This window comes from Gopherus evgoodei, chromosome 1, assembly GCF_007399415.2.
Source record: "Gopherus evgoodei ecotype Sinaloan lineage chromosome 1, rGopEvg1_v1.p, whole genome shotgun sequence".
Classification (NCBI taxonomy): Eukaryota; Metazoa; Chordata; order Testudines; family Testudinidae; genus Gopherus; species Gopherus evgoodei.
In genome coordinates, this window is record NC_044322.1 from 171,197,867 (window position 1) to 171,220,204 (window position 22,338).

The 22,338-nt window shown below is 40.1% G+C and overlaps 1 protein-coding gene across 1 annotated transcript in view; it reads left to right on the top strand.

The window, feature by feature from the left end:
* The window catches only part of ADAMTS5 (ADAM metallopeptidase with thrombospondin type 1 motif 5), a 46,591-nt gene extending 24,640 nt beyond the window's left edge, over nt 1-21,951 (top strand). Inside the window, exons 3-8 of the mRNA XM_030579582.1 lie at nt 2,634-2,801; nt 9,582-9,865; nt 12,043-12,226; nt 12,720-12,895; nt 13,855-14,030; nt 17,957-21,951. Of these exons, the coding sequence (XP_030435442.1) occupies nt 2,634-2,801; nt 9,582-9,865; nt 12,043-12,226; nt 12,720-12,895; nt 13,855-14,030; nt 17,957-18,527 (1,559 nt within the window). The 3' untranslated portion in view covers nt 18,528-21,951. The remainder of the gene's footprint in view (nt 1-2,633; nt 2,802-9,581; nt 9,866-12,042; nt 12,227-12,719; nt 12,896-13,854; nt 14,031-17,956) is intronic.
* Nucleotides 21,952-22,338: the final 387 nt, after the last annotated feature.

Here is a 22,338-nt window from a genome sequence, read left to right on the forward strand (position 1 = left end):
TTGTTTTTTGACAGAATTGATTACTCACTTTTTTTAACGTGCCAAAACATTGATTCTACATTCTCTAAATTTGCTTTAGTTAACAAAACTGTAGCTGTATGAACAAGCTCCAAAATAATCTGAGCCTTTTACTTTGAGATAGGAAACCCAGTAAGATCTAAATTAAAGGTGATTAATAGTTTCCCAAGCAGCAACAATGTCATTCATGAATGACATTGAGTTATTGCAACGTCATGTTATTGTACTGAGTTATTGCAATATTTTTAATTAAAAAATAACAGGAGGCTAGATTGTTCCTAAAACTGTAGGCCAAATTCTGTTGTCAGTTACCTTATGTAAATCTGGATTAGCATCAGATTCTGCTCTCAATTACAGAGGTATACATCTTGAATAGTTCCAATGGACAGTGTGAACGTTGATTCACTACAGCACTTGCAACTGTGAAAAGTTTAGTAGTCCATTGAGTGACTTAGGTCACCATTAATTTTGTTAGGTAGTAATTGGACTACATGAGCAGATGGCATATATTTATAGGGCCAGCTTTGTGGTGATCCAGCTATGTTATCCTGGAACATACTGGGGCATATATAAAAATGTATAAATACATTTTTTATTTAACCTCACTGATGCTTAATATTAACTTCAGTGGGTCTTCCCTTTTTATTGTTAAGTTTTGTACTTGCTGATTCACACTCAATCACTATCCATATCCAAATACTCAGTGTATAGCGTGTGCCATGTAATGTTATGTATCCCTACTTTCTATGGAATCATAATGGCAAATATTTAGCTCAATGCCCAAAGACTTAGAAATGCAGCTCCTCTTGTTGTTAATGGGATTTGAATGCCTTATTTCACAAACAAATTATCCTGAAAATAATTAATGCAACCATAGTGTCCTCTAATGACCTTTGATATTTAGACTTCACGCTGTCAATTGTTTTTGAGCCATTAAAGTTGCCATCCATTATGCTGTTAGATCTCATCAGCATAGTATTCTCATGGCTGTTGGGCTATTTTTAATTATTTTTACGTTAATACTCCTATTATTTTGATTGGAAATATATATAATCAATGCATCAACAAGTTCATTTAGCTTTAGCCACAGTAATAGCCAGTTGTTCTCATTAGAAACTGACCAACACTCCTGCAACGTGTCAGCCGAGTTGTGGGAATTAATGGTGTAAATTTGTTACAAGGCAGTGATTTAACAAGTCAGCACAAAGCAGTTCTAGTTACATGGCTAAGAGGCTTATGTGAGTCTGACTTTATTAATATGTCAGTTGGATTGCTTGTAGAGTTCTTTTCAGACATTGAATACACTCTGGTGCCTGCCGTTCATTTTATTAATGTGATACAAGTACTGTGAACTGATAACATCGTATGGTGAGACAGCAAAAAGAAGCGTGGTCTTCAGGTTTCTTGAAGAAGCTCATTGTTTGAGTAAAGGCTTGCAGGGCTTTTGGCAAATTCAGAAGCAGAATATCATAGAGCCTTCATTGTTAAATTCGTTGTTGATATGCTAAGCTATCAGTCTATAACATCATAGAATTTGTAATATAGATTGCCAATGGCACATTGATTATTCAATCGCTCTTTCTAAGAGATCCATCTCTTCAAGATAATAATATTGCCATTACATTTTATTCAGCATCAATAGTTGCCTTCAACAACAACAAAAAATTCAGCTCTTTTAAACTGATGTTTGCATGGGGTGTTTAAATAGTAATGTAGGGCCAGAATTGACCACTCTAAAACATGAGTACTGCCTTCCTGCACAGTGAGGGGAGCAGAATATGGTTCATACATATTAAATATTCCCAATGGAAAATATTCATATGTACAGAGAAAAAAATGCCTACATGTCATAGATATCACAAGTCTATAATTAGACATTCATTACATATACCGGTAAATATTTGATTTAATATATTATTACAGTAATGTATGAATGAGTGCAAGCATACTGTTGTATAGAATTGTTATTTACATTGTATTACCACATAATAATATCACATTACTGTAGCAGACAGTAATGGGGATCAATTTTCATTGCAATGTACAGGTTTTAACTATATGAGACTAATTAAATTTAAAGAGAGTTGTATAGCTAAATTCTGCTGAACATTTATGCCACAGTATGTAGGAATACATTATATGTTTTCTTGAAATAGAAAATGTATTTGAATGAATAGAGCAAACACATTACTTCCGAAGACTGAGAGAAGTAGATGTTGCTAATTTAGCAGCTCAGTAAATCTGGTATTTGAGCACACTCAGAGATATTCATCTTGAGCACCCTCCTGACAAGTCAGTAACAGAATATCAATGTATTTGTAGAGATCATTGTTTGTTCTCCTTTTTACACCTTTTGTCCCCAATCCTGCAAACACTAAGGACCAGATCTTCAGTTGATATAAATCAGCATTGCTCCATTTATGTCTCAACTGGTGTAAATCAGCAGAACTCTGTTGACTTCAAGATAAGAATCTGACCAATGGGAAGTTTAAAAGTGGTCATCTTCATGTTGTCATTTCAGATTGATGCATCCAACTCTGAATATACACTTCACTTGCTAAAATCCTATTCACTGCAAAATAATATAATTACATTTCCTACTTGCATTCCTACAGGGCACCTGCTTGGGCTTTCCCATGATGACTCCAAATTCTGTGAGGAGAACTTTGGCTCCATGGAAGATAAGCGCTTAATGTCCTCCATCCTGACTAGCATTGATGCTTCCAAACCATGGTCAAAATGCACTTCAGCAACCATAACTGAATTTTTGGATGATGGTCATGGTACGTATTATTATACCTGGTGTCAGATATAGATTTCAGCTTTGCACGCTCCTGTTATATATCACAGCAGTGTTTACAGAAAGCTCATTCTTATGTTATCAGGAAAATTGTGAACCAGATTCTGCCATCCTTACTCCTATTGAGCACTACCAAGTGGCTACTTGCAAGCAGTAGGTAGTACACAGCATGCCTAGGAACTTGTTTGTATGAACAGTTAGCATGTGGTGTAAATCGACTCCTGTTTCAAAATGGTGTAGCTCAAAGCACACTATGGAACGTTTAGTGTGTGGTGTCCACATGGACAGTTAGTACACAGCAGGCTGGTGCAGGATAGATTTACACCCAGCTTGCACTGCATTTTAACTGTTCATATAGACAAGCCCTAAGAATGGCAGAATCTAGCCCCTTGAGTAGCCTGCATAACATAGATAAGCATGGATAGAATGTAGGTGGATTATGGTCAGTGATGTTTTCACTGGGAACGTTGGTGAAGTCTAGCTAACAACCACAGTATTACTTTTTGTTTCCAAATGCTGAAGAAGAGAGTCCAGAGAGCATTTTACACAAAAGATGCATGAACACCTTGGCTTATCAAGTAATTAAAATGGGCATTAAAGGTTATCAGGTATTTGGCTAAAAAGTGAAGATGCTACACTTAAAAGCCTCATTCCTCCTACTTATATTATTTATTATTTATGTCATGTTAGTGTCTAGAGGTGCCAGCCAGGAATTAGGACTCCTTTATGCTAGGCATTATTGATGCACATAACAGAAAGTCAACCTCTGCTCCAGGGATCTTACAGTCTACTATACAGTACTTTAGAGAACAAAACTAATATTCTATCTCTTGCCAAAACGAGGTAGCTATTTAGAAATTTCTAGCATACTCAGAGGACTGAGTCTGACAAAGTGGGTATTCACCCATGAAAGCTCATGCTTCAATACGTCTGTTAGTCTATAAGGTGCTACAGGATTCTTTGTTGCTTTTTACAAATCCAGACTAACACGGCTACCCCTCTGATACTCAGAGAAGAAGGGCTCCTCGGCTAGCAAGCCAGAATCTTTAGTCAGGGTCTTTGATTATTAACCTGATCCTGAATAAATACTATACAATGTAGTATGTTAACATTTTATTTAACTTTGACTATTAAAAAAGCTATTTTTTTTAAAAGCATAATCAATAATCCTAAATGCATTTTAAATTGTTCATTGTACTTGCAAAGCAACTGCAATTCTTAAACAAGCCAAGAATATTCCAAAATACTGAGATAAAAATTACATAGTTGAGCAAATGGATCAAGTTGTTATGGTAACTTCAGTACTTATGGATGAAAGGTACCGCATGCCTGCAGAATGTACAGGATTCTTTTTTTAAAGCAAGTAAAGTGAATATTTTATTGGTAATTTCAGGGCTGTCCAAAGTGCTTTATCCTATTATTGTATCTGGAAAATTACTTCATTTTTTCTCTCCTAATTTTATGAGCTCCATTAATCTAGGGTTGTCCTGTTTTATGGTACATATCACTTTGGCATTAATTTAATTTAACAGGTTAGTTTCCACATGTGCAAGAGCAGATCTGTATCACATAGCTGTGTCAGGCCTGGAGCAGACCAAAGAATGAACTGTGATTCAGAACCACAGTTTATCCCCTTTCCCCCTACCTTTCTCTGGAGAGGGAGTAAGTTACTTCACCCTTTTTCTCCCGATACTGTGAACCCAGGTAGCTACTCTATGAGGGGCAATGAATATGAGTTCGAAGACAGGGCTCCTCCCATTCTCCTCACTGCCAATTTTCTTGCATTGGGAAGTGTATAGGGAATAGCCCCTGCTCCTTATCCCATGGCTGGAGTCACGATCTGAGCTGGAGAGTAACTGGAGTTGTGACAATCAAGCCCAAAGGACTCAGGCCATTTACTTCAAAGGGAGCAGGTTGGGCCCCAAATCATTCAGGACCGTGTTCCAATCCCCTTACTCACAATGAGTAGTACCTTAGCACACAAGACATCCCCAAGATTTTGGTGCCACTTCTCCCACAGTAATGTACTACACAAAGTGAGGAAGGCTCTCAGAATCTTGCTTTCATTTAACATGATTGGGTCAGGTTGTGTTACCCTTACTCACCCTGCTGAGCACTTAGTCACTAACACCAATAGGTCCACTGAAATCTCTAACATGGGGAAGTGCTCCACAATCTGACCTACAAGCTGCTTTCATGTCTGGCATTACTCCATTTATTTCAAAATCATAATAGAGTCCCTGTGGAAGCTCAGGCAGTCTGATTGTTTGAGTGTCTGAACTTTCAGACATCTTTTCTAAACAAAGACATTTTTGGTAATAGAGTTTTGTTTCATTCTATTGTATCCCCTTGTGGGATCTTCTGTCTATTTTTAAATCAAGGATTTGTATTGACAAAAGATAAACATAGCCTATGAAATCAAACCCTTCTCCCAACCCCCCCCCATCCAACAGTCTAAATTGTTACATTTCCCTGAATAACAATGTTGCATGGGGCATTCGGTGTACAAGGAATGGGAATCTTTTAGTTTATTATTTTTCAGGCTCACTGAAATCACAGATCAAAAGCTCCCACTTAGATTAATGCCCCTGCATGCACTATACAAATTATGTCACTTCAGCCACTGAACCCTATTGGATCATGAAGCCATTTTGAAAGTTGGGGTGTATTAAGAGTAAACAGGACCTAGATCAGTGGTGGGTAACCTGCGGCCCACGGGCCACACGCAGTCCATCAGGGTCATCCGCTGGCGGGCCACAAGAAAGTTTGTTTACATTGACTGACTGTCCGCAGGCCTGGCCGCCCACAGCTCCCAGTGGCCGCGATTTGCCATTCCCAGTCAATGAGAGCTGCGGGAAGCGACAGTCAGCGCATACCTGCAGCCCACACTGCTTCCCACAGCTCCCATTGGCCAGGAACAGCGAGCCGCAGCCAGGGAACTGTGGGTGACGGTGCCTACATACAGTCAATGTAAACAAACTGTCTTGCAGCCTGCCGAAGGATTACCCTGATGGGCCGCAAGTGGCCTGCGGGCCACAGTTTGCCCACCACTGACCTAGATACATCAGATTTTCAGGGCTCCCCAAAGTAATTTTGTGCCTCCTCTTCCCCCACTGCACCCTTTCCCCTCTTGGCCAACTCCTGATGGCTGAAGTTTAGGATGGCTCCCTCTGATTTTTTCTTTTGAAGAAGTTATCTTTCTGCAATCTCCCATGTAGACAGATGAAACGACCATGACTCCAAAATGCTATCAGGCAGCGAGAGGTACCTACCCATTCATTCAGACATAATGAGTGCGGAGCTGCAGCTGCCACACTATAGGGAGGAGATACCTTGCATGACATACTGTAGCATCTCTGAGAGAGAAAGATAATATCTCCATATACAGAGACAGAGGTTGTTTGTCTCTGTCTTTTACATTGCCATGTGCAATCTAACATAGGAGAGATTGTACAAGAAGAAAAAACTTTCTTTCTTTCTTTGGAACATAGTAAACTAGCACTGTATTTTGCTTTGGACAAATGGGAGTTTGTGAACCGTGAACTGTGACAACTAGAACATGTCAGCATTGACGTGAGAAAATAAATAAATAAAGTACTCCATCTGCTGTATGTTACAGCTAAACTTACAGAAACTGAAATTAAATCCAAATGGCTGGACTTATTGGTAGGCTGCCTTCGTAAAAGAAGGGTGACTTCCTTACTAAGACTTTAGTTAACCTTTCCATATAGTTTTTTCCCCCATTGATCTAAGGTGCTTTTATGGCCCTATTACCACAGTATTTGAGCATCTCACAATCTTTAATATGTTTATCCTTACAACACCACCTGTGAAGTATGCAAGTATCATTATTCCCATGTTGCTGACAAAGAATCAGAGAAACTAAGCGACTTGCCGAAGGTTACAGAAGAAATCTGTTGTGGAGCAGTGAGCTGAACTGAGGTCTTCTAGCAGCTAGCTAGCGCCCTAACCACCAGATCCTCCTCCTTCTCCTTTTGCAGCCATGATTTAATTGCTGACTTTATATTACTGATTTGATTTAAGACACCAATATGATATTGTGAAAGAAAAGGCCTACTTACCCTTCAGAAGACAGGAGAAAAATCCTTCCGTTTGCCCTTACCTTCTCTTTACCATATTGTACTGATTATCTGTATTTTTGGTCATTATTTATTGCATGCAGGCAATGTGTTCAGTACCATACGTAGCCTAGACAAAGAGAGTGTCTGTCCCAAGAAGTTTACAAGTTATGCTTATCTGCCTCATGCAGAATTTTATTGTGTAATTCTCTTTTGTGCAACATGTGTGTAAGACATGTAAGAGATAGTGAGATGGCTTGGACTGTATTGCCATCAAACGTCAGTAACGTTTACCATAATTCTAGATCTTTGTTTAATCAGATCTGGACTGTGCAGTCAGTCACAGTGCGGTTGTGTTCACAGATCTTGGCTAAAATAGAAGCTTGGAAACTAGCTGAAGCTCACCCTGCCTACGTTTATAGTCCCTAGATATATTTGTCCAGGGGCTGGAGACAGGACACTTTTAGTAAAGAGAACTCATCTCTGGAATTCACTCCCCACCCAGTTAGGAAAAATCTGAGTTTGTTGATTTTCTGGGCATGAGGGCCCATATATAGAATGTCTATTCTTGAATGAACATTTGGGTTTTAACATGTGTTATCTAAGAGAACAGAAAATTCTAGTGTATAGAAGGACACAATCATTTTAGCTGGTCATGGTTAATCCAAAGAGCAACTAAAATGACTGTGTCCTGTCTACATTAGAATTTTCAATCATATCAGTTAACACATGTTAAAACCCAATAGTTAGTTCAAGTGTAGACAAGCCACTGGGAGCTGAGGAATGTTTGAGTATTAATACTATGGCAGTTTTGTATTATTTTTGTCATATGTTTCAAAATGCGGAATTGTTGGTGCCATTAGAGTTTGATAAGCACTATGTATATCTGATAGTAATGAATACAACTAAGTCTAACAAGCTGGTCCTCTCTCTTGTCAGCATCCCAAAGTGGTGCTAACTTCCTCCATCAGCAGGAATGGTGTGACGGGGCAGACATTTGCTGTTTTTTTTATTTTTACTGAACACAGTTTTTGATAGAAACTGCTGCTAGTTCTTATTTTCCTTTTATGAACCCAAGCCCTTTGTCTTGCAAAAATATCTGTGTGTCCTCACACTCCACTATGCCTTTAATATTTTATGTTACAAGACACATTTCACAGTGGGGTCCTTTTAATGACTTTTATCTTGGGACACCAGCCTATCTGTTAGAAGAAGCACACCTTGTTTTAATTTTTAAAAAGGCAGTGTAGTCCAGACTAAAGATAAGATCAACATGTTGGGTAAGTCAAGGCCACCAAGGGACAAATGGGCAACAAACTTAATGAAATGGGTCTTCTCAGTAATAAATAAGTGATGATGCTGAAAGGCTTTTTGGCTGAATTTAGCTGTTGAGAGCCCTTAGTGGTCTTTAGGGAAAGCAAACAATTGCAGTAAATGTGTTTTCTTGAGGGTAATAATAAACCTGTTGTTCATTTTTTTTAAAGCCTCTAAACTAGATCTTGAAACATGATGCCAGATCTTGAATTCTCATATTTTGTAAGCTATGGTAATTGTGAAGTATTTATATTACACATTTTTTACCGATGAGTGGGTGTGGGTGGTGGTAGTGTTGGTTGCAAAGCAAGATGGGTTGTGGTAAGTTATTCTGGCTGAGGATAAGTGAAGTATGCCCATACCACATGATATGACATAGTTTAGAGTGAAGACCGTTTCCCACATCAGCATGTGAGTTTGTCAGTGGTGTGAAAAATTTTGTTAGAACAGGACTCTTGAACAATGTGAATGTGCTTTGCATTTTTAAAGAGAGAGGGAGCCAGGCAGATTTTTGACATTTGCAAATAACGGTGTTCTATCTTATATTTTGATTTATTTTCTTTTTTATTTGACGATTAATAGAACTGTTCAAACTGGGTCCAGAAGTGGCTAACTGTGATTCTTTACACAAGGAGCGCAATGCAAATTTACCACCAACGTAACCTTTGATATGCTGCTCATATTTTCCTTTGAACTGATGTTTTTTTTCTTAAAGGGCTCCACTGACTACAAATCTATTTTTCCATGCATTTTCTGGCTTTCCTTTAAAAGCATTGCCTTTTCAAATGTTCTGGCTCAAAATTCAAATGACAGCTTTGCTTATTTTATGTATCTCTTGATCATGCCTCAAATCACAGATTGATAAATAGAGTGGAACCCACGTTGAGTGAACTCAGATACAGTGAAACACAATGCAAGTCCCAAATTGCCTCAATGCAGTTCAGTGTTCTCATGTTTATAGTTTTGGGGGGCAGGGAGGAAGGGCTCACCACAAGATGAAATAAACAGCTAGACAAACAAGAGTTTGATACCTGTTCCCTGAAGAAGTGAGGTTTTTTACCCATGAAAGCTTATGCCCAAATAAATCTGTTAGCCTTTAAGGTGCCACCGGACTCCTTGTTGTTTTTGTGGATACAGACTAACACGGCTATCCGCTGATACTTGATTCCTTGGAGTGCTGCAGATAGAGAATCTAGTTGCAGTAACAGTGCCTGATCCAAAGCCCGCTGAAGTCAATGGGACTATTTCTGTTGACTTCATTGAGGTTTGGATCTGGTCCATAATCTTTATCACTCTGTCTGGCTTGAAAGCTAGAGGTCCTATAGTACAGATAACAAGGAAGTGAGTAATAAATTGGATTGTTCTTTCAGGGAACTGTTTACTCGACCAACCACGAAAGCAGATCTTGGGCCCTGAGGAGCTTCCAGGACAAACGTACGATGCCATTCGTCAGTGCAAACTGGCATTTGGACCTGAGTACACAGTGTGTCCTGGCATGGACGTATGCTCTCGCCTGTGGTGTGCAGTTGTTCGCCAAGGTCAGATGGTGTGTCTGACCAAGAAGCTACCTGCTGTGGAGGGGACACCATGTGGGAAAGGAAGGATCTGCCTCCAAGGAAAATGTGTTGACAAAACTAAGAAGAAATATTATTCGGTATGTTACTGCTCCAAGGGCCAAAGCTTGGGGAAATCTTAGAAGGCTTGATCCTGCAATGTGCTGATTGTAACGGGTGTTAAAGGGACAGAGCATTGGCAGGGTTAAACCTATAGTCTACAGCAGGGATCGGCAACCTTTGGCACGCCAGGGTAAGCCCCCTTGTGGGCCGGGCTGGTTTGTTTTACCTGCCGCGTCCACAGGTTTGGCCAATCGCAGCTCCCACTGGCCGTGATTCGCCACTCCAGGCCAATGGAGGCAGCGGGAAGCAGCGGCCAGTACGTCCCTCGGCCAGCGCCACTTCCTGCAGCCCCTATTGGCCTGGAGCAGTGATCTGCGGCCAGTAGGAGCTGCAATTGGCCGAACCTGCTGACGTGGCAAGTAAACAGACTGGCCCAGCCCGCCAGGGGGCTTACTCTGGTGGGCCGCGAGCAGAAGGTTGCCGATCCCTGGTCTATAGAGTAAAAACTGCCTTCTTGTTTATTTGATATGCAGTTAATTTGTTGCTGGTGGAGACTCTCTTCTGATACTTTCGGAAAAATGTTGCTGACTGTCAGGAAGCATGTTTTCTTCTCCCAGAATATTGGAGCTTTCACCCTAGAAAAATTGGAAACATTATTTTAAAATATAGACCTTGATTCTGCAGTGAGATGGAACTCAGGAGACGGAGGGGCTGTCAGGATCCTATTCATAGCTCCCTGGTTCTAAGGCACCACTGGCATAAGTTAAATATGCATAGCTTTAATTTACGCCACAGAAGAAAAGTTCCTTGAGGACCTTAAACCAGTGGAGAATCAGGTATATTGGAGCTCCTCTTCAACATGTCCCTGATAGAAAGAGCAGATTTTTCGAGCAGGAGGCATCAGAGCCGGTACAAGAGGTGACAGAGCCCCCTCCACCAGCTTTACATGGTTGGAGTTTCTCCATACACAGGAAAACTCTCCAATTCAAATCTTGAGCTGCTTGAAGTTCACGTTGCATGACGCTGATGCGAGAAACAGTACAAATCCTAAAAGAAGGTCCCTGCCCCAAAAAACTTTGTGAGAATGTTTACAAAATGTTAGAATAATTCAGACCTAAGTGCATTGTCTCTTTATATAACTGTATTTTCTCAAATGACATATTCCCATCCTCCTGGTATAAAATGCATACATTTCAGAAGTATAATTACAGTGGTACATTGTGCACAGAGTTTTTTCTCTTAAATGAACCAAGTTAGTAGAGTGGCAGGCTTAGGTGCAAACAGTATCTGACTGCTCTCCCTCATGCTAATGCCTCCCAGCACTTTAGCTCGCTGGTTGAGAAGTTGCTTTAACTGCACTCCTTTTGCCACACTCTGTTTTACTAGCTCATACCTTTGCCTCTTGAACTTAGAACAGCTATGAAGTTCAATCTGTATTTCTGTTTATGTGCTGAATAAATTAAAGACAGTTACTTAATTGGTGGAGATTATAGCAATATAATTCAGGAAGATCATTTAATTAGCAATGTAGTAGGCATTCTGTGATATGGCTGACATGCATGTGAAGTGTCACTTTGAAAACAAAAGTGATTTTGGTAAAGGTTCCATGAACACTATTCAGATTTCTTGAGAAATCTAAAATACAAATCAGAGTCACATAAGCTTGCTTAGGTTGGTCAGGTCATAGCTATTTATATAACTGAAAATCTAGCAAAAGGACTCCATGATGAAGAACATTATCTCTTTACCACAAGCAGTGCCATACAACTGTACTACTTAATTAATCACAGTGATCAATAATAGCAGCATATTACCTAGGCAGAGTAGAGCTAAGTGAAGTGGGCCTGGAAGAACAATTATCACAAAGAAAGAATGGAAGTGGGATTAGGAGTACTTTAAATTGAAGTGTGTGCACAGTGAAATGGGTAGAATTTGGTTCTGCAGAGTTAGGCCATATACTGCCCTTGACTCACATCCAGAACTCCTCCGGACATCATGCCACCTACCTGAAGATCAAAGGCAGTAAATGACTGTGACTGCAAGTGAAAAGTTTCTCAGAGTTACTCTACATCCTAATATGAGGAGATCCCCAGTTTAAACATGAGGAAAAACATCTGCTGTTTTGGGGACAAGTTTCTGTGATACTTTTTGAGATATAGTATCTTCATTCAGGTTTGGATCATATTTTCACATCCCTCTGTTTCATGTGTTCTAGGCTTCAAACCACGGTAACTGGGGTTCTTGGGGTCCTTGGGGACATTGCTCCCGTACGTGTGGTGGAGGGGTTCAGTTTGCCTATCGTCACTGTAACAACCCAGCTCCTAGAAACAACGGGCGATACTGCACTGGAAAGAGGGCCATCTATCGCTCCTGCAGTGTCGCATCCTGCCCAGCAAATGGTATGTTCTGCAGCAGCCAAAGCTGCTTGACTTTACAGTCTTTGTTCCTGTGATATGGTAAATACTAACCTCCATAGGAGAAAAAAAAGAAGATGGTGTCCATTGTAGCTTCCCCTAAATGTACGACAATGTGGAAACATTAGCTACAAGTGATAACAAAATCACTGTAACACAGTTTAAATTCAAAAGCATAATTAACCCTGCAAAGAGATAGTGGTTTCTGACAGGATGATTCCATAAACAGCAGCCCTGCTCTGGAGAAATGAACCAGATGAGCAGAGTTTTGTCATTAAGATGCTTATAATGTCATGGGAGCATTGCCAAAATAAAAGATTCAGAGGATTTTCATAGAACATTAACAGGTGTTGGGGCAAGGAGAAGGAATGATGTGAATTAAACATGGTATCATAAGACCAAAGAAAGTAGCTGTGCATACTGACATTTGCAGTATATCTTATGATAAACACTAATGAAATGAATGATAATTCTCCAGCTAAAGCCTTTCGACAAGAACAATGTGAAGCAAGAAATGGCTATCAGTCTGATGCAAAGGGTGTCAAAACGTTTGTTGAATGGGTCCCTAAATATGCTGGAGTGCTTCCTGGAGACGTGTGCAAGCTCACCTGCCGAGCCAAAGGGACAGGTTACTATGTCGTGTTTTCTCCAAAGGTAATGTACCTTCAGTGACAATTTCAGTGCCAGGCTCTGAAGGGTATTTTGGAAAGCTCTGTAGCTAGGCTGTATCAAGGAGAAGAATACCTTTTGTTTAATCATATGTTCCATAAGAGCATTGGCCAGAACTGACCCCTAAAATTAGACAGTTTTCCACATCTAAACATGTGCATGCATATGAAATTATGTTTGCTAATTCAGCCAGTACTACTTTCACATCAATAGTAGGTAAAAAGGTTTCTCTATTTATAGATGGCAGTGCCCATTGGGATCTTTCTAGTTGAAAGGAGTTGCTTTATCTGTCTGCAAACTACTCAATTTTGCTCCAAGCTGCATTGATATGAATCCAGAGTAGCTCACTTAAAGCCAATGGTCTGTTATGTGACCTATGATCAGAGTTTATTTCTGACATGATAGAATCAAGAGTAAAGTGATTTCTATGTATCCTTTAGTTGTGTGCCTTTTTTCTTCTAGATGTTCTGAGACTGAATTAATTCAAGTTTTATAAAGTACTTTGAGACGGTTAGATGAAAGGCTGTCTAGGAGTGCAAAGTATCACTGTTCATAAAATCATCCTTAAATCAGAACTTCTGATTTAGTGCCTTAGGGTAAACAGAAGAAGAGCCATATGTCAGATGCCTGTGGCCCTTTGTTAATGTTTCTGCTGCATTAGTGCTCTGAGGGTTAGATTGCATCAATCCTGGCTGGCAGAATAAGAACTGTATTCTGTTAATCATCACACCAAATGCCAAGCAAGCAGAAAACCGTGAACTAGAACTCACATTCAGAGGGTACTGTTAAAAAACACTCTGAGTAATTGCTCCTTTATAGTACAGCTTTAGATAATTCACATTAGGTATACTGTGGCTGAACTAAAGAAATAGCAGTGCTTGCCAATCAAATACACAAAAGCAAATCTTTTTACAGCTTTAACTAACAAAGACTTAATTCCCCAGGTGACTGACGGAACTGAATGTAGGCCATACAGTAATTCAGTATGTGTCCGGGGAAAGTGCATTCGAACTGGTTGTGATGGCATCATTGGTTCAAAGCTCCAATATGACAAGTGTGGAGTGTGTGGAGGAGACAATTCCAGCTGCACAAAAGTCATGGGAACCTTTAATAAAAAGAGGTAATAATTTTGGATGGAAATAATTGTACCCTTTCGTGCAAGCAGAATTATTAGCAGACTTTTATAACTATAGATGCAAATGAAGCTTACTGAATAGATGTATCTAAGTTAGAAGGAAAAGTACTGTTCGTAAGTAAGGCTGCAAGTTTATCATGGAAGTCACGGAAGTCACGGATTCCGTGACCTCTGTGATTTCTGCAGCAGCCGGTGCAATTGGCTTAGGGGCCGCTCAGGCAGCCCCTGCGCCAGGTACACCGTCCACTGCTGGGGCAGTCTCAGGCTGCAGCAGAGTTTGGGTGTGGGAGGGGGCAGAGGGTTGGGGCTCAGGACGGGATGAGGCAGGCTGTGGGCGGCGCTAACATGGGGGGCTGCCTGGAAGAAGCAACATCCCCCTCACTCAGCTGCTAGGTGGAGACGTGACCAGGCAGCTCAGGGGGCTGCCTCCGACCAGAGCGGTGGCTTTGCAGTTTCCATTGGTCAGAAACCCCAGCACCCACGGCGCCCCCAGACAGCTCTCTCTCCCCGCAAGTTTTATTCACTGGTATTTTTAGTAAAAGTCATGGACAGATCACAGGTTTACTAAAAATACCTGTGACTAGAATGCAGCCTTAGGCATAAGACCTTGTAAAGGCACAAGTCTGACTGGGTGCCAGATTTCTATTAATTAATTTTATTCATATAATACATCCCAGAGAGGTGCATTTCCTAAGTTTTATTGCACTTCTCAGATGTTTAAAACAAACTTCCTAACACTATCCAGGCTATGTAATAATCAGAGAAAAACATTGCACCCAATTCACTTCTGAGGTTCTGATAGAGAACCTAGGCTGCAGCCCCGCCAATGGAGAGTTTTCCAGGAATACGGGCATCGTTTTGCAAGCTACTTGTAACCATCGATGTACCAGAGGGCCTGGAGCCAGGTTAATATCCCCAAGAATATGGGGAACCAAACAGAAAGGGTTGGGGCTGGAACAGTCAAGTGATGCACCAATATGGTGCATTTCCCAGGTGACCTCTGCTTGTGAGGGTCCTATGGAGTCACAAATTGAATTTAAAACTGTTCAGCTCTGTTGGAGGGCTGGCACTATTACTTACCCCTTGCTAGGTTAGGTACAGTCTGGAGGCATGGTTGCAAATTACATCCTTCTATAATCATGTGCTCAAATCAAGCATCAACGATATCTTTAATATCTCATTGTCTGTATATCACTCTCTACCTATAGACACCAAATCAGTCAACCTTTGGTGCCTTTATTTCCCAGGCAGCTGAACAGTTGTGATTAATGCTGGCCACCAAAGATGGATTTCTTTTATTCGATTAAAAATAATTATAGCAAGTTGTTGATCAAAATTTTACCACCATCACTACAAATTCAATCGCTAATTTAAAAGAAAACCCTCCGTTTAAAAAAAAATCTCTTTTTCACAGAAAAGACAGAAGTATTACTGATCTTAATGGTATTATTAGTTTCTGTCCAACCAGTATATCCTTCACAGTAAAACAGTGGCTGTTGTTTTTCTATTTATAACAGTAACATCCCTTATATTAAATTTACCTAATAATTCCCATTATAAAAAATTCTCATAATAGAATTTGTTTATGCCTTTTTTCTTAATTTTTAATGTAACTTTCTAAGGGTTTTTTTTAATGTTAAAGAACTTTAAGGTTGCAAAATCAAGCACTCAGAAGTTAGAAAATGCCCGAATTAAGACTATCTGTGCAATCAGGGCCGGTGCAACCTATTAGGGCGATAGGATTTGGGACGCAGCATTTTCTTCAGCGGCAACCGCAGCGGCCAGATCTTTGGCTGCCCCGGTCACCATCGGCATTTAGGCGGAGGGAGCTGGGGCAGAGGGGCACGGGGAGGGCTGCCTGCAGCAAGTAAGGGGGGGGCACGCGGGGAACTCCCAGCCCCAGCTCAGCCCTGCCCCGCCTCCTCCCCAAGCAAGCTATGGCTGCTTTACTTCTCCCGCCTCCCAGGCTTGTGGTGCCTAAGCTGATTGGCGCTGCAAGCTTGGGAGGCGGGAGCAGTGAAGCAGCTCACCCCTGCTCCGCCTCCTTCACGAGCACGCCATCGCTGCTTCACTTCTCACGCCTCCCAGGGAGGCGGGAGAAGGTTAGCAGCAATGGTGTGCTCGGGGAGGAGGCGGAGCAGGGGTCAGCTGGGACAGGCAGCTGCCGCATGGCTCCCTGGGCCGGAGGGGCGGGGGGAGCTGCCATGGGGGGGGCACCTCAGGGAGGAGGGTGATGGGGGAGCTGACGCAGGGGGAGTGTCTCAGGGCAGAGGGGGGGAGCTGCTGCAGGGGCAGGCGCCTCAGGGCGGGGGGGCAGGGAGCCACTGCAGGGCTCGGTGATGGGGGAGGGCACAAGGTGGAAGTTTCGCCTAGGGCGCAAAACATCCTTGCACCAGCCCTGTGTGCAATCTTGTGTCTTTGCATTATGATACAGTCTTTAATTACACATTGTTTTTAACATGAGCAACCTTAATTCTGACATTTTCTAACTTTTGGGCTCTTGACTTTGTAACCTTAATAACATTCTTTTAACACAGATTTTTGGATATGTATTTTATATAAATATTTCCTGCAGCGGTAGATGGTGCAATTCATAGACTTTATCTGTACTGCATTACTCCTGGCAGTGTAACTCAATTTTAATTATTAGCTATTCCAGCAAAACAATGGAGTAATACAAGTACTTAATCTAGAGTAGCACAGTTACTTAGTCTTTACATAAATACTCAAAACTTCATAAACATAGCAACCTGTCAGCTAACTGGCTCCCGGAGAGACATCTTCATTTTTTATATTTTTATCACATTTTCTCATGACCCTTCCTTTTACGTTAAAAAGATATTACACTGCCCTGTTCAAACACAAATGTGATACTTCCAGCATCAGCTTATTTGTCAGAGATTTATAAATGAAAATAAATATATTGACAGTCCAGCTAGTAGTTTATAATGATGTATTTATTATTTCTGTAGATTTATTGTATCCCTCTTGAGATACTAAGTATTCTAGAGAGCCTACAATTCTGAATGCTTGTGACCTTGTGTATAAGAATTAGACATCTCTTTCTAAAACTGAATTGAAATAAGATACCTTGCAAGTAGTGGTTGACAAATGAAGTAAAGGTGCCGTAATTATTTGAGTTAAGCATTTGGCCATGCCTTTCATTAGACATTTTGTAATTAACCTTTAGCTTTATGAAGTTTCAAAGGAAACAGTTTTTTCTCAGTGATCAAGATTATTTTTAAATGTTCCCAGGGTACCTTACTCAGCTGTTAGCTTGCTCACTCTGTCCTTAATCATCATTATAGCAAAGGCAGTATGAAACAGCTGTAACCAATGCACACAGAGGTGGCAGAGGGGAGTGGGGGAGCAGGCAGCGATGGAAGTTTGGGGTGTCAGGGACAGGAAGGTGAATGGGATGGATGCTCTGCATGGGGAGTGAGGACTGCTACAGAGACTCAGCTATAGGGGGCGGCTATCTGCTCCCGATGCATATCTTTTTAGCTTTCCTTGGCAGACCTAATGTGCTTCAAATTTCATATCTCCCCTCTTATGCTCAAATACATATGCTTCAGGTATATAAACTGTCAGTTATTGTTCATTCTTCTTGAATCCAATTCATATAAAATTAGTACTGAAACCAAAGATTAAGTCATTTGAAGTAAGTGCAGTGATTTTTCTTTCAAAGACATAAAAATGAATTTAAAAAAATTATGAACAACATGTTAAAAATTAATTGGATAGCATCAATCTGAGATGGGCCTCCAGCCGAATGCTTTCAAGGCTGATCCACAGCCCACTGAAGTCAACAGGTGACTTTCTCTTGACTTCAGTGAGCTTTGAATTAGGTCCTCAAAGCGTGTTCATTTATTTCTCACTAGCTACTTAACATGCTCCTTTCCTCCTTGCAGTAAAGGCTACACGGATATAGTGAAAATACCCATAGGGGCAACTCACATCAAAGTCCGGCAGTTCAAGTGTAAAGACCAGAACAGATTCACAGCTTATCTGGCCCTAAAGAGGAAAAATGGTGAGTATCTTGTCAATGGAAAATATGTGATCTCCACTTCGGAAACAATCATTGACCTCAATGGAACTGTCATGAACTATAGTGGCTGGAGTCACAAGGATGATTTCTTGCATGCAATGGGACATTCTGCCACAAAGGAGATTCTTATAGTACAGATTCTTGCCACTGACCCAACTAAAGCACTGGATGTCCGTTACAGTTTCTTTGTGCCAAAGAAGCAAACGCAAATGACTAACTATGTCACGATCAATAGCAACAGTAATAAAGTAACACCACAGCTCGCACAGCCACAGTGGGTGACTGGACCCTGGCTTTCTTGTTCTCGAACGTGCGACACAGGATGGCATACCAGGACTGTGCAGTGCCGAGATGGGCATGGAAAACTAGCTAAAGGATGTCTTCTCTCTCAGAGACCATCGGCATTTAAGCAGTGCTTACTAAAAAAATGTTAACCTGTGGTTATGATCTTCTTAAAAAGAGGTCTAAGTAAGCCATTGTTGACATACTAGTATTAGGTCTACCTAGACAGACAAAGCCAAGGCTTCAATATACTTACACACAATCTCAAATTATGGGCAGAATCTGCCTATTTGGACCAAATGAAGATGTGCACTGCTCTAAGTGTCAGTGGGGTGATCTTAGTATGTCGCAGAAACTAAACATTAGAATTGTTATAAGCCCTCTGTGTCTGCAAAAAAGGAAGAGGAAAAAACAGTGAATGGACAATCATGGGATATTTGAAGGTTACAGAATCATCTCCCCCTTTTCACCTACCTCTAATACAGTATGTGCTTAGACAACTTTGTCATACGTACCCATGATACCACGGTAGCTTATTTTATACAGTTTATAAATATCTTTGGTATGTCACTTTATATCACTTGGTTCTACTCATTAAAAAAAAATAATCTTTCTATAAGCAAAATGATTGACCAAAGTATGTCTGCAGCCATTGTGGACCTCTTCCATTATTCAGAAATGGCTGTGGATGTTTTACTGGAAAACGAAGCGCTTGCTGTTGTTTTTAAGAGTTGTTACAATTTTCTGACAACAGGAAATGCATTTCCATTCTAGGAATTTTCCTGACAGCAGAACTTAATTGTATAATAAATAATGTTCTTCCTCCAAGAAATTCTCACAGAGGGAGCATCTCAGCAGCCATGCAGGTGAACAATAGCTGCTAGTCTTTAAATAAAATAAAGACATATATTATTTTGTAGAAGCAAGTTATAGAACCAAAAATTACAGTTCAGATAACTCAGATATTTTGAAACGGTTCTCAGCTGCTTTCTCTGTTGTTTTCTCTATGGCTTCCATGTGAAATCTAACAATGTGTAATGTACCTACATCTACTGAAGAGACTATAAAAGGTCAAAAAACACAGCAAGCAGTTAATAGTATTTGATCAGTGTTTTGTCCACCATATCTAATTCTGGTATCCATTTTATCAGTAGAAGTTTGTTAAAAAAAAATCAGTTTGTTTCACTGTGTTTTAAAAAGCTGTAGAAGTCATTCACCTGTTGTATGCCTTGCATATTTTGGAGGATTAAGGGTCACCGGGAAGTTAAACCAGGTCAGGATGTGGTGGATATAACCAATCTCAGTAAGACTGTTTCCACAGAGTAGGTAGAAGCTCTTAATGTTTTTCAGCAACTCTTTCCAGATCACATTGTGATCTGACAGATGATCTGCCACTGCACAAGGCCATTTCATTGTAGGCAAGTAACAGATAGTGGGCTGATCCAAGGCCCATTGAAGTCCTTTCTTTTGATCCAAAGCCCCCAAAAGAATAAACGTTGCCTAAAGTCTACATAAACCTGCTGATGCACTTAATTGAACCTAGATTAGACCAAAATAGATTCTGACTCAGACCTTATCCACCAATTTGTCCACATGGTGTGAGTGTATGTAAATAGGTGTCTGTTTTTAAGTCAGGAGGGAATCTGAGTTCCTTAGGCTCTTCAAAAATCTCAGTCTTTGACATCATCAGTAAGTCAGTAAAGGAAACTGTTTGTTTGCAAAGCCCAAAAGGGAAATTTCCCTTCAGGCTGGCACAAGCATGTATTTGAGACCCTGAACTCTAGAAAGCAGGTAGTCATTTTCAAATAGCAGAGAATTACTACAGCAGTACACTTGGAACTTAGAGAAATTAGAATACAATATATTAATTATACTAATAGAAACGGGACATGTTAATTTGTGATAATTGAATGTGTGGGTATGTTACTAGATATGAGACCAACTGCTGTTGTCAAGAGTAGCGTGGCCTTATTGCTAGAAATGGTCATGGACAAAAAATATTGATTTTTTTTAGAATTCCTACGCTGAATTGAATGAAATGAATATAAACAGACACTGACCATCCCCAAATTTTGGACAGTTCAGATCCAAACTTTCCATCTCTGTTCATTACAAAGAAAGACTATGTCCACAGTGTCAGTGTCACTTCTAAATTTCATTACTTATGAAAACAGAATGTGCGAGCAGTCGTGTTTGAATCATATTTCTCACATGTTAAACAGTGATGAGTAAACTTTATTTGGATATTATACAAATTCCAGAAAATGAAACTACAATGTATACTTTTCCAATGTATACTTTTCCTAGAGTTTTGTGTAACAAGTAGGTATCAGAACAAACCAAACAGTGAATATTTCCCTTTCATGGTCACCCATCCTTTAACTAAAATTAGTTTTTCTAACTCATATAGCACCTTACCAGGATAGCCAAATACATAAAATTGGGCAACTGAGTGTGGAGTAGGGGAAACTGGATTGTCAGATCTTCAGACTGATGTTCAAGAGTTGATTTCTTTGAAGTTGTAGAGAAAATGTAAGGGAGTAGACAACAATCTCACAATAGGACTGATTCAAAGCTCACGACCTTCAATGGGCTTTGGTTCAGACTCTGATTAGGAGTGAGCTTTGTCTTTGTGCATGTGTGTGGAATGTTCCCTGTCTCTCCCAACAGCTGCATCATGAGCAAGTGTCCCAAAGACACCTGAAATCAGTGAAGTTACACCAGAGATTAATTTGGCCCTTACTGAGAAGCAGCCTTTCACAGTAAAAGGCATGTGCTAGGGGAAACTTATGAAGTAAATGAGGACTGCTCAGGTGCAGGAGAGGGAGGACTAAAAGGAAGAGGAGCAACTTCCTTAGAAGTCTCCGGGCCAAATCTTGTGGTGGTATAACTAGTAGTTTAAGTTAGGCATCAGGAGTAAGTTGGCCAGAACACAGGTGAAAGTAGTAAGATAGTATAAATTGCATCAATTTAGCATTCAGTGAATATGCAAAACAAGTGTAACTTACACACTGAAGGGGCCAAGAGTGGCATAGCAAGAAAAGCTAACAGGATGGTGAAAAGTAAGGTAAGTTTGCCTGCTTTATTTTACACCCTCCTTTTAGCTGCTTTCTTCACATGTCAGTTACATTTGTTTTGTGCATCTGCTGATTGCAATTTTGGTGCAAGTTACATGACTTTATCATTCTGACTCATGTTTTGACCCTAAGTATTCAATTAATATTTTACATCACAGTTTATATCACTGCTGGGTTTTGCCCAAAGTGCTCCAGAAAATGCTTCTAGCTAATGAAAACCCAATTCAAAAACTCCAAATAATGTTCTCTATATAGAAATAAAACATAGAAGGAATCTCCTTTAGGGTCTCCAGTGCTAAATTAACAGCTGATGTATTGGGATTCAGCTCCATTGTCTTCCATTCATATCACTATTACGTGGTATGTCTTACACTAAATAAGACATCACATTCTTAGAATAATTATTTTCACTATGACAAAGGTTATCATGTTTGATCTGAGCTGATCAAGAAATTCAACTAAGTCACTTTCCTGTGGAAACAGTTTTATCCCATTGGGAATGGGGGAGTGGGGAGGGAGGGAGAGTTAGGGGCTTAATCACAAATGTAAAAAAAGCAACACAGCACTGAAAATAAATAAATAATTTATTATTTTTACAACTGGTATGTGAATGGATGTAATGAATTTATTTATTCTTATTTAACAAAATTACCAATTGTACAAATTCTATATTTATCATCTTTTCTTTTCCTTTTTTTTTATTTATGCTTTATATTTGTGTGGAAAGTACACTTTGTGAGTTTACATGATGTGTAGCACTGGTTGCTTTTGAGTTTTGTTTGGTTGATTTTTTAATGAAAGTTTTCTGCATGAAGTAGGTGTGTGTACACATATGCACACACACTGTATATATGTATATTCATTTTCTGCCACCAGATTTTTCCTT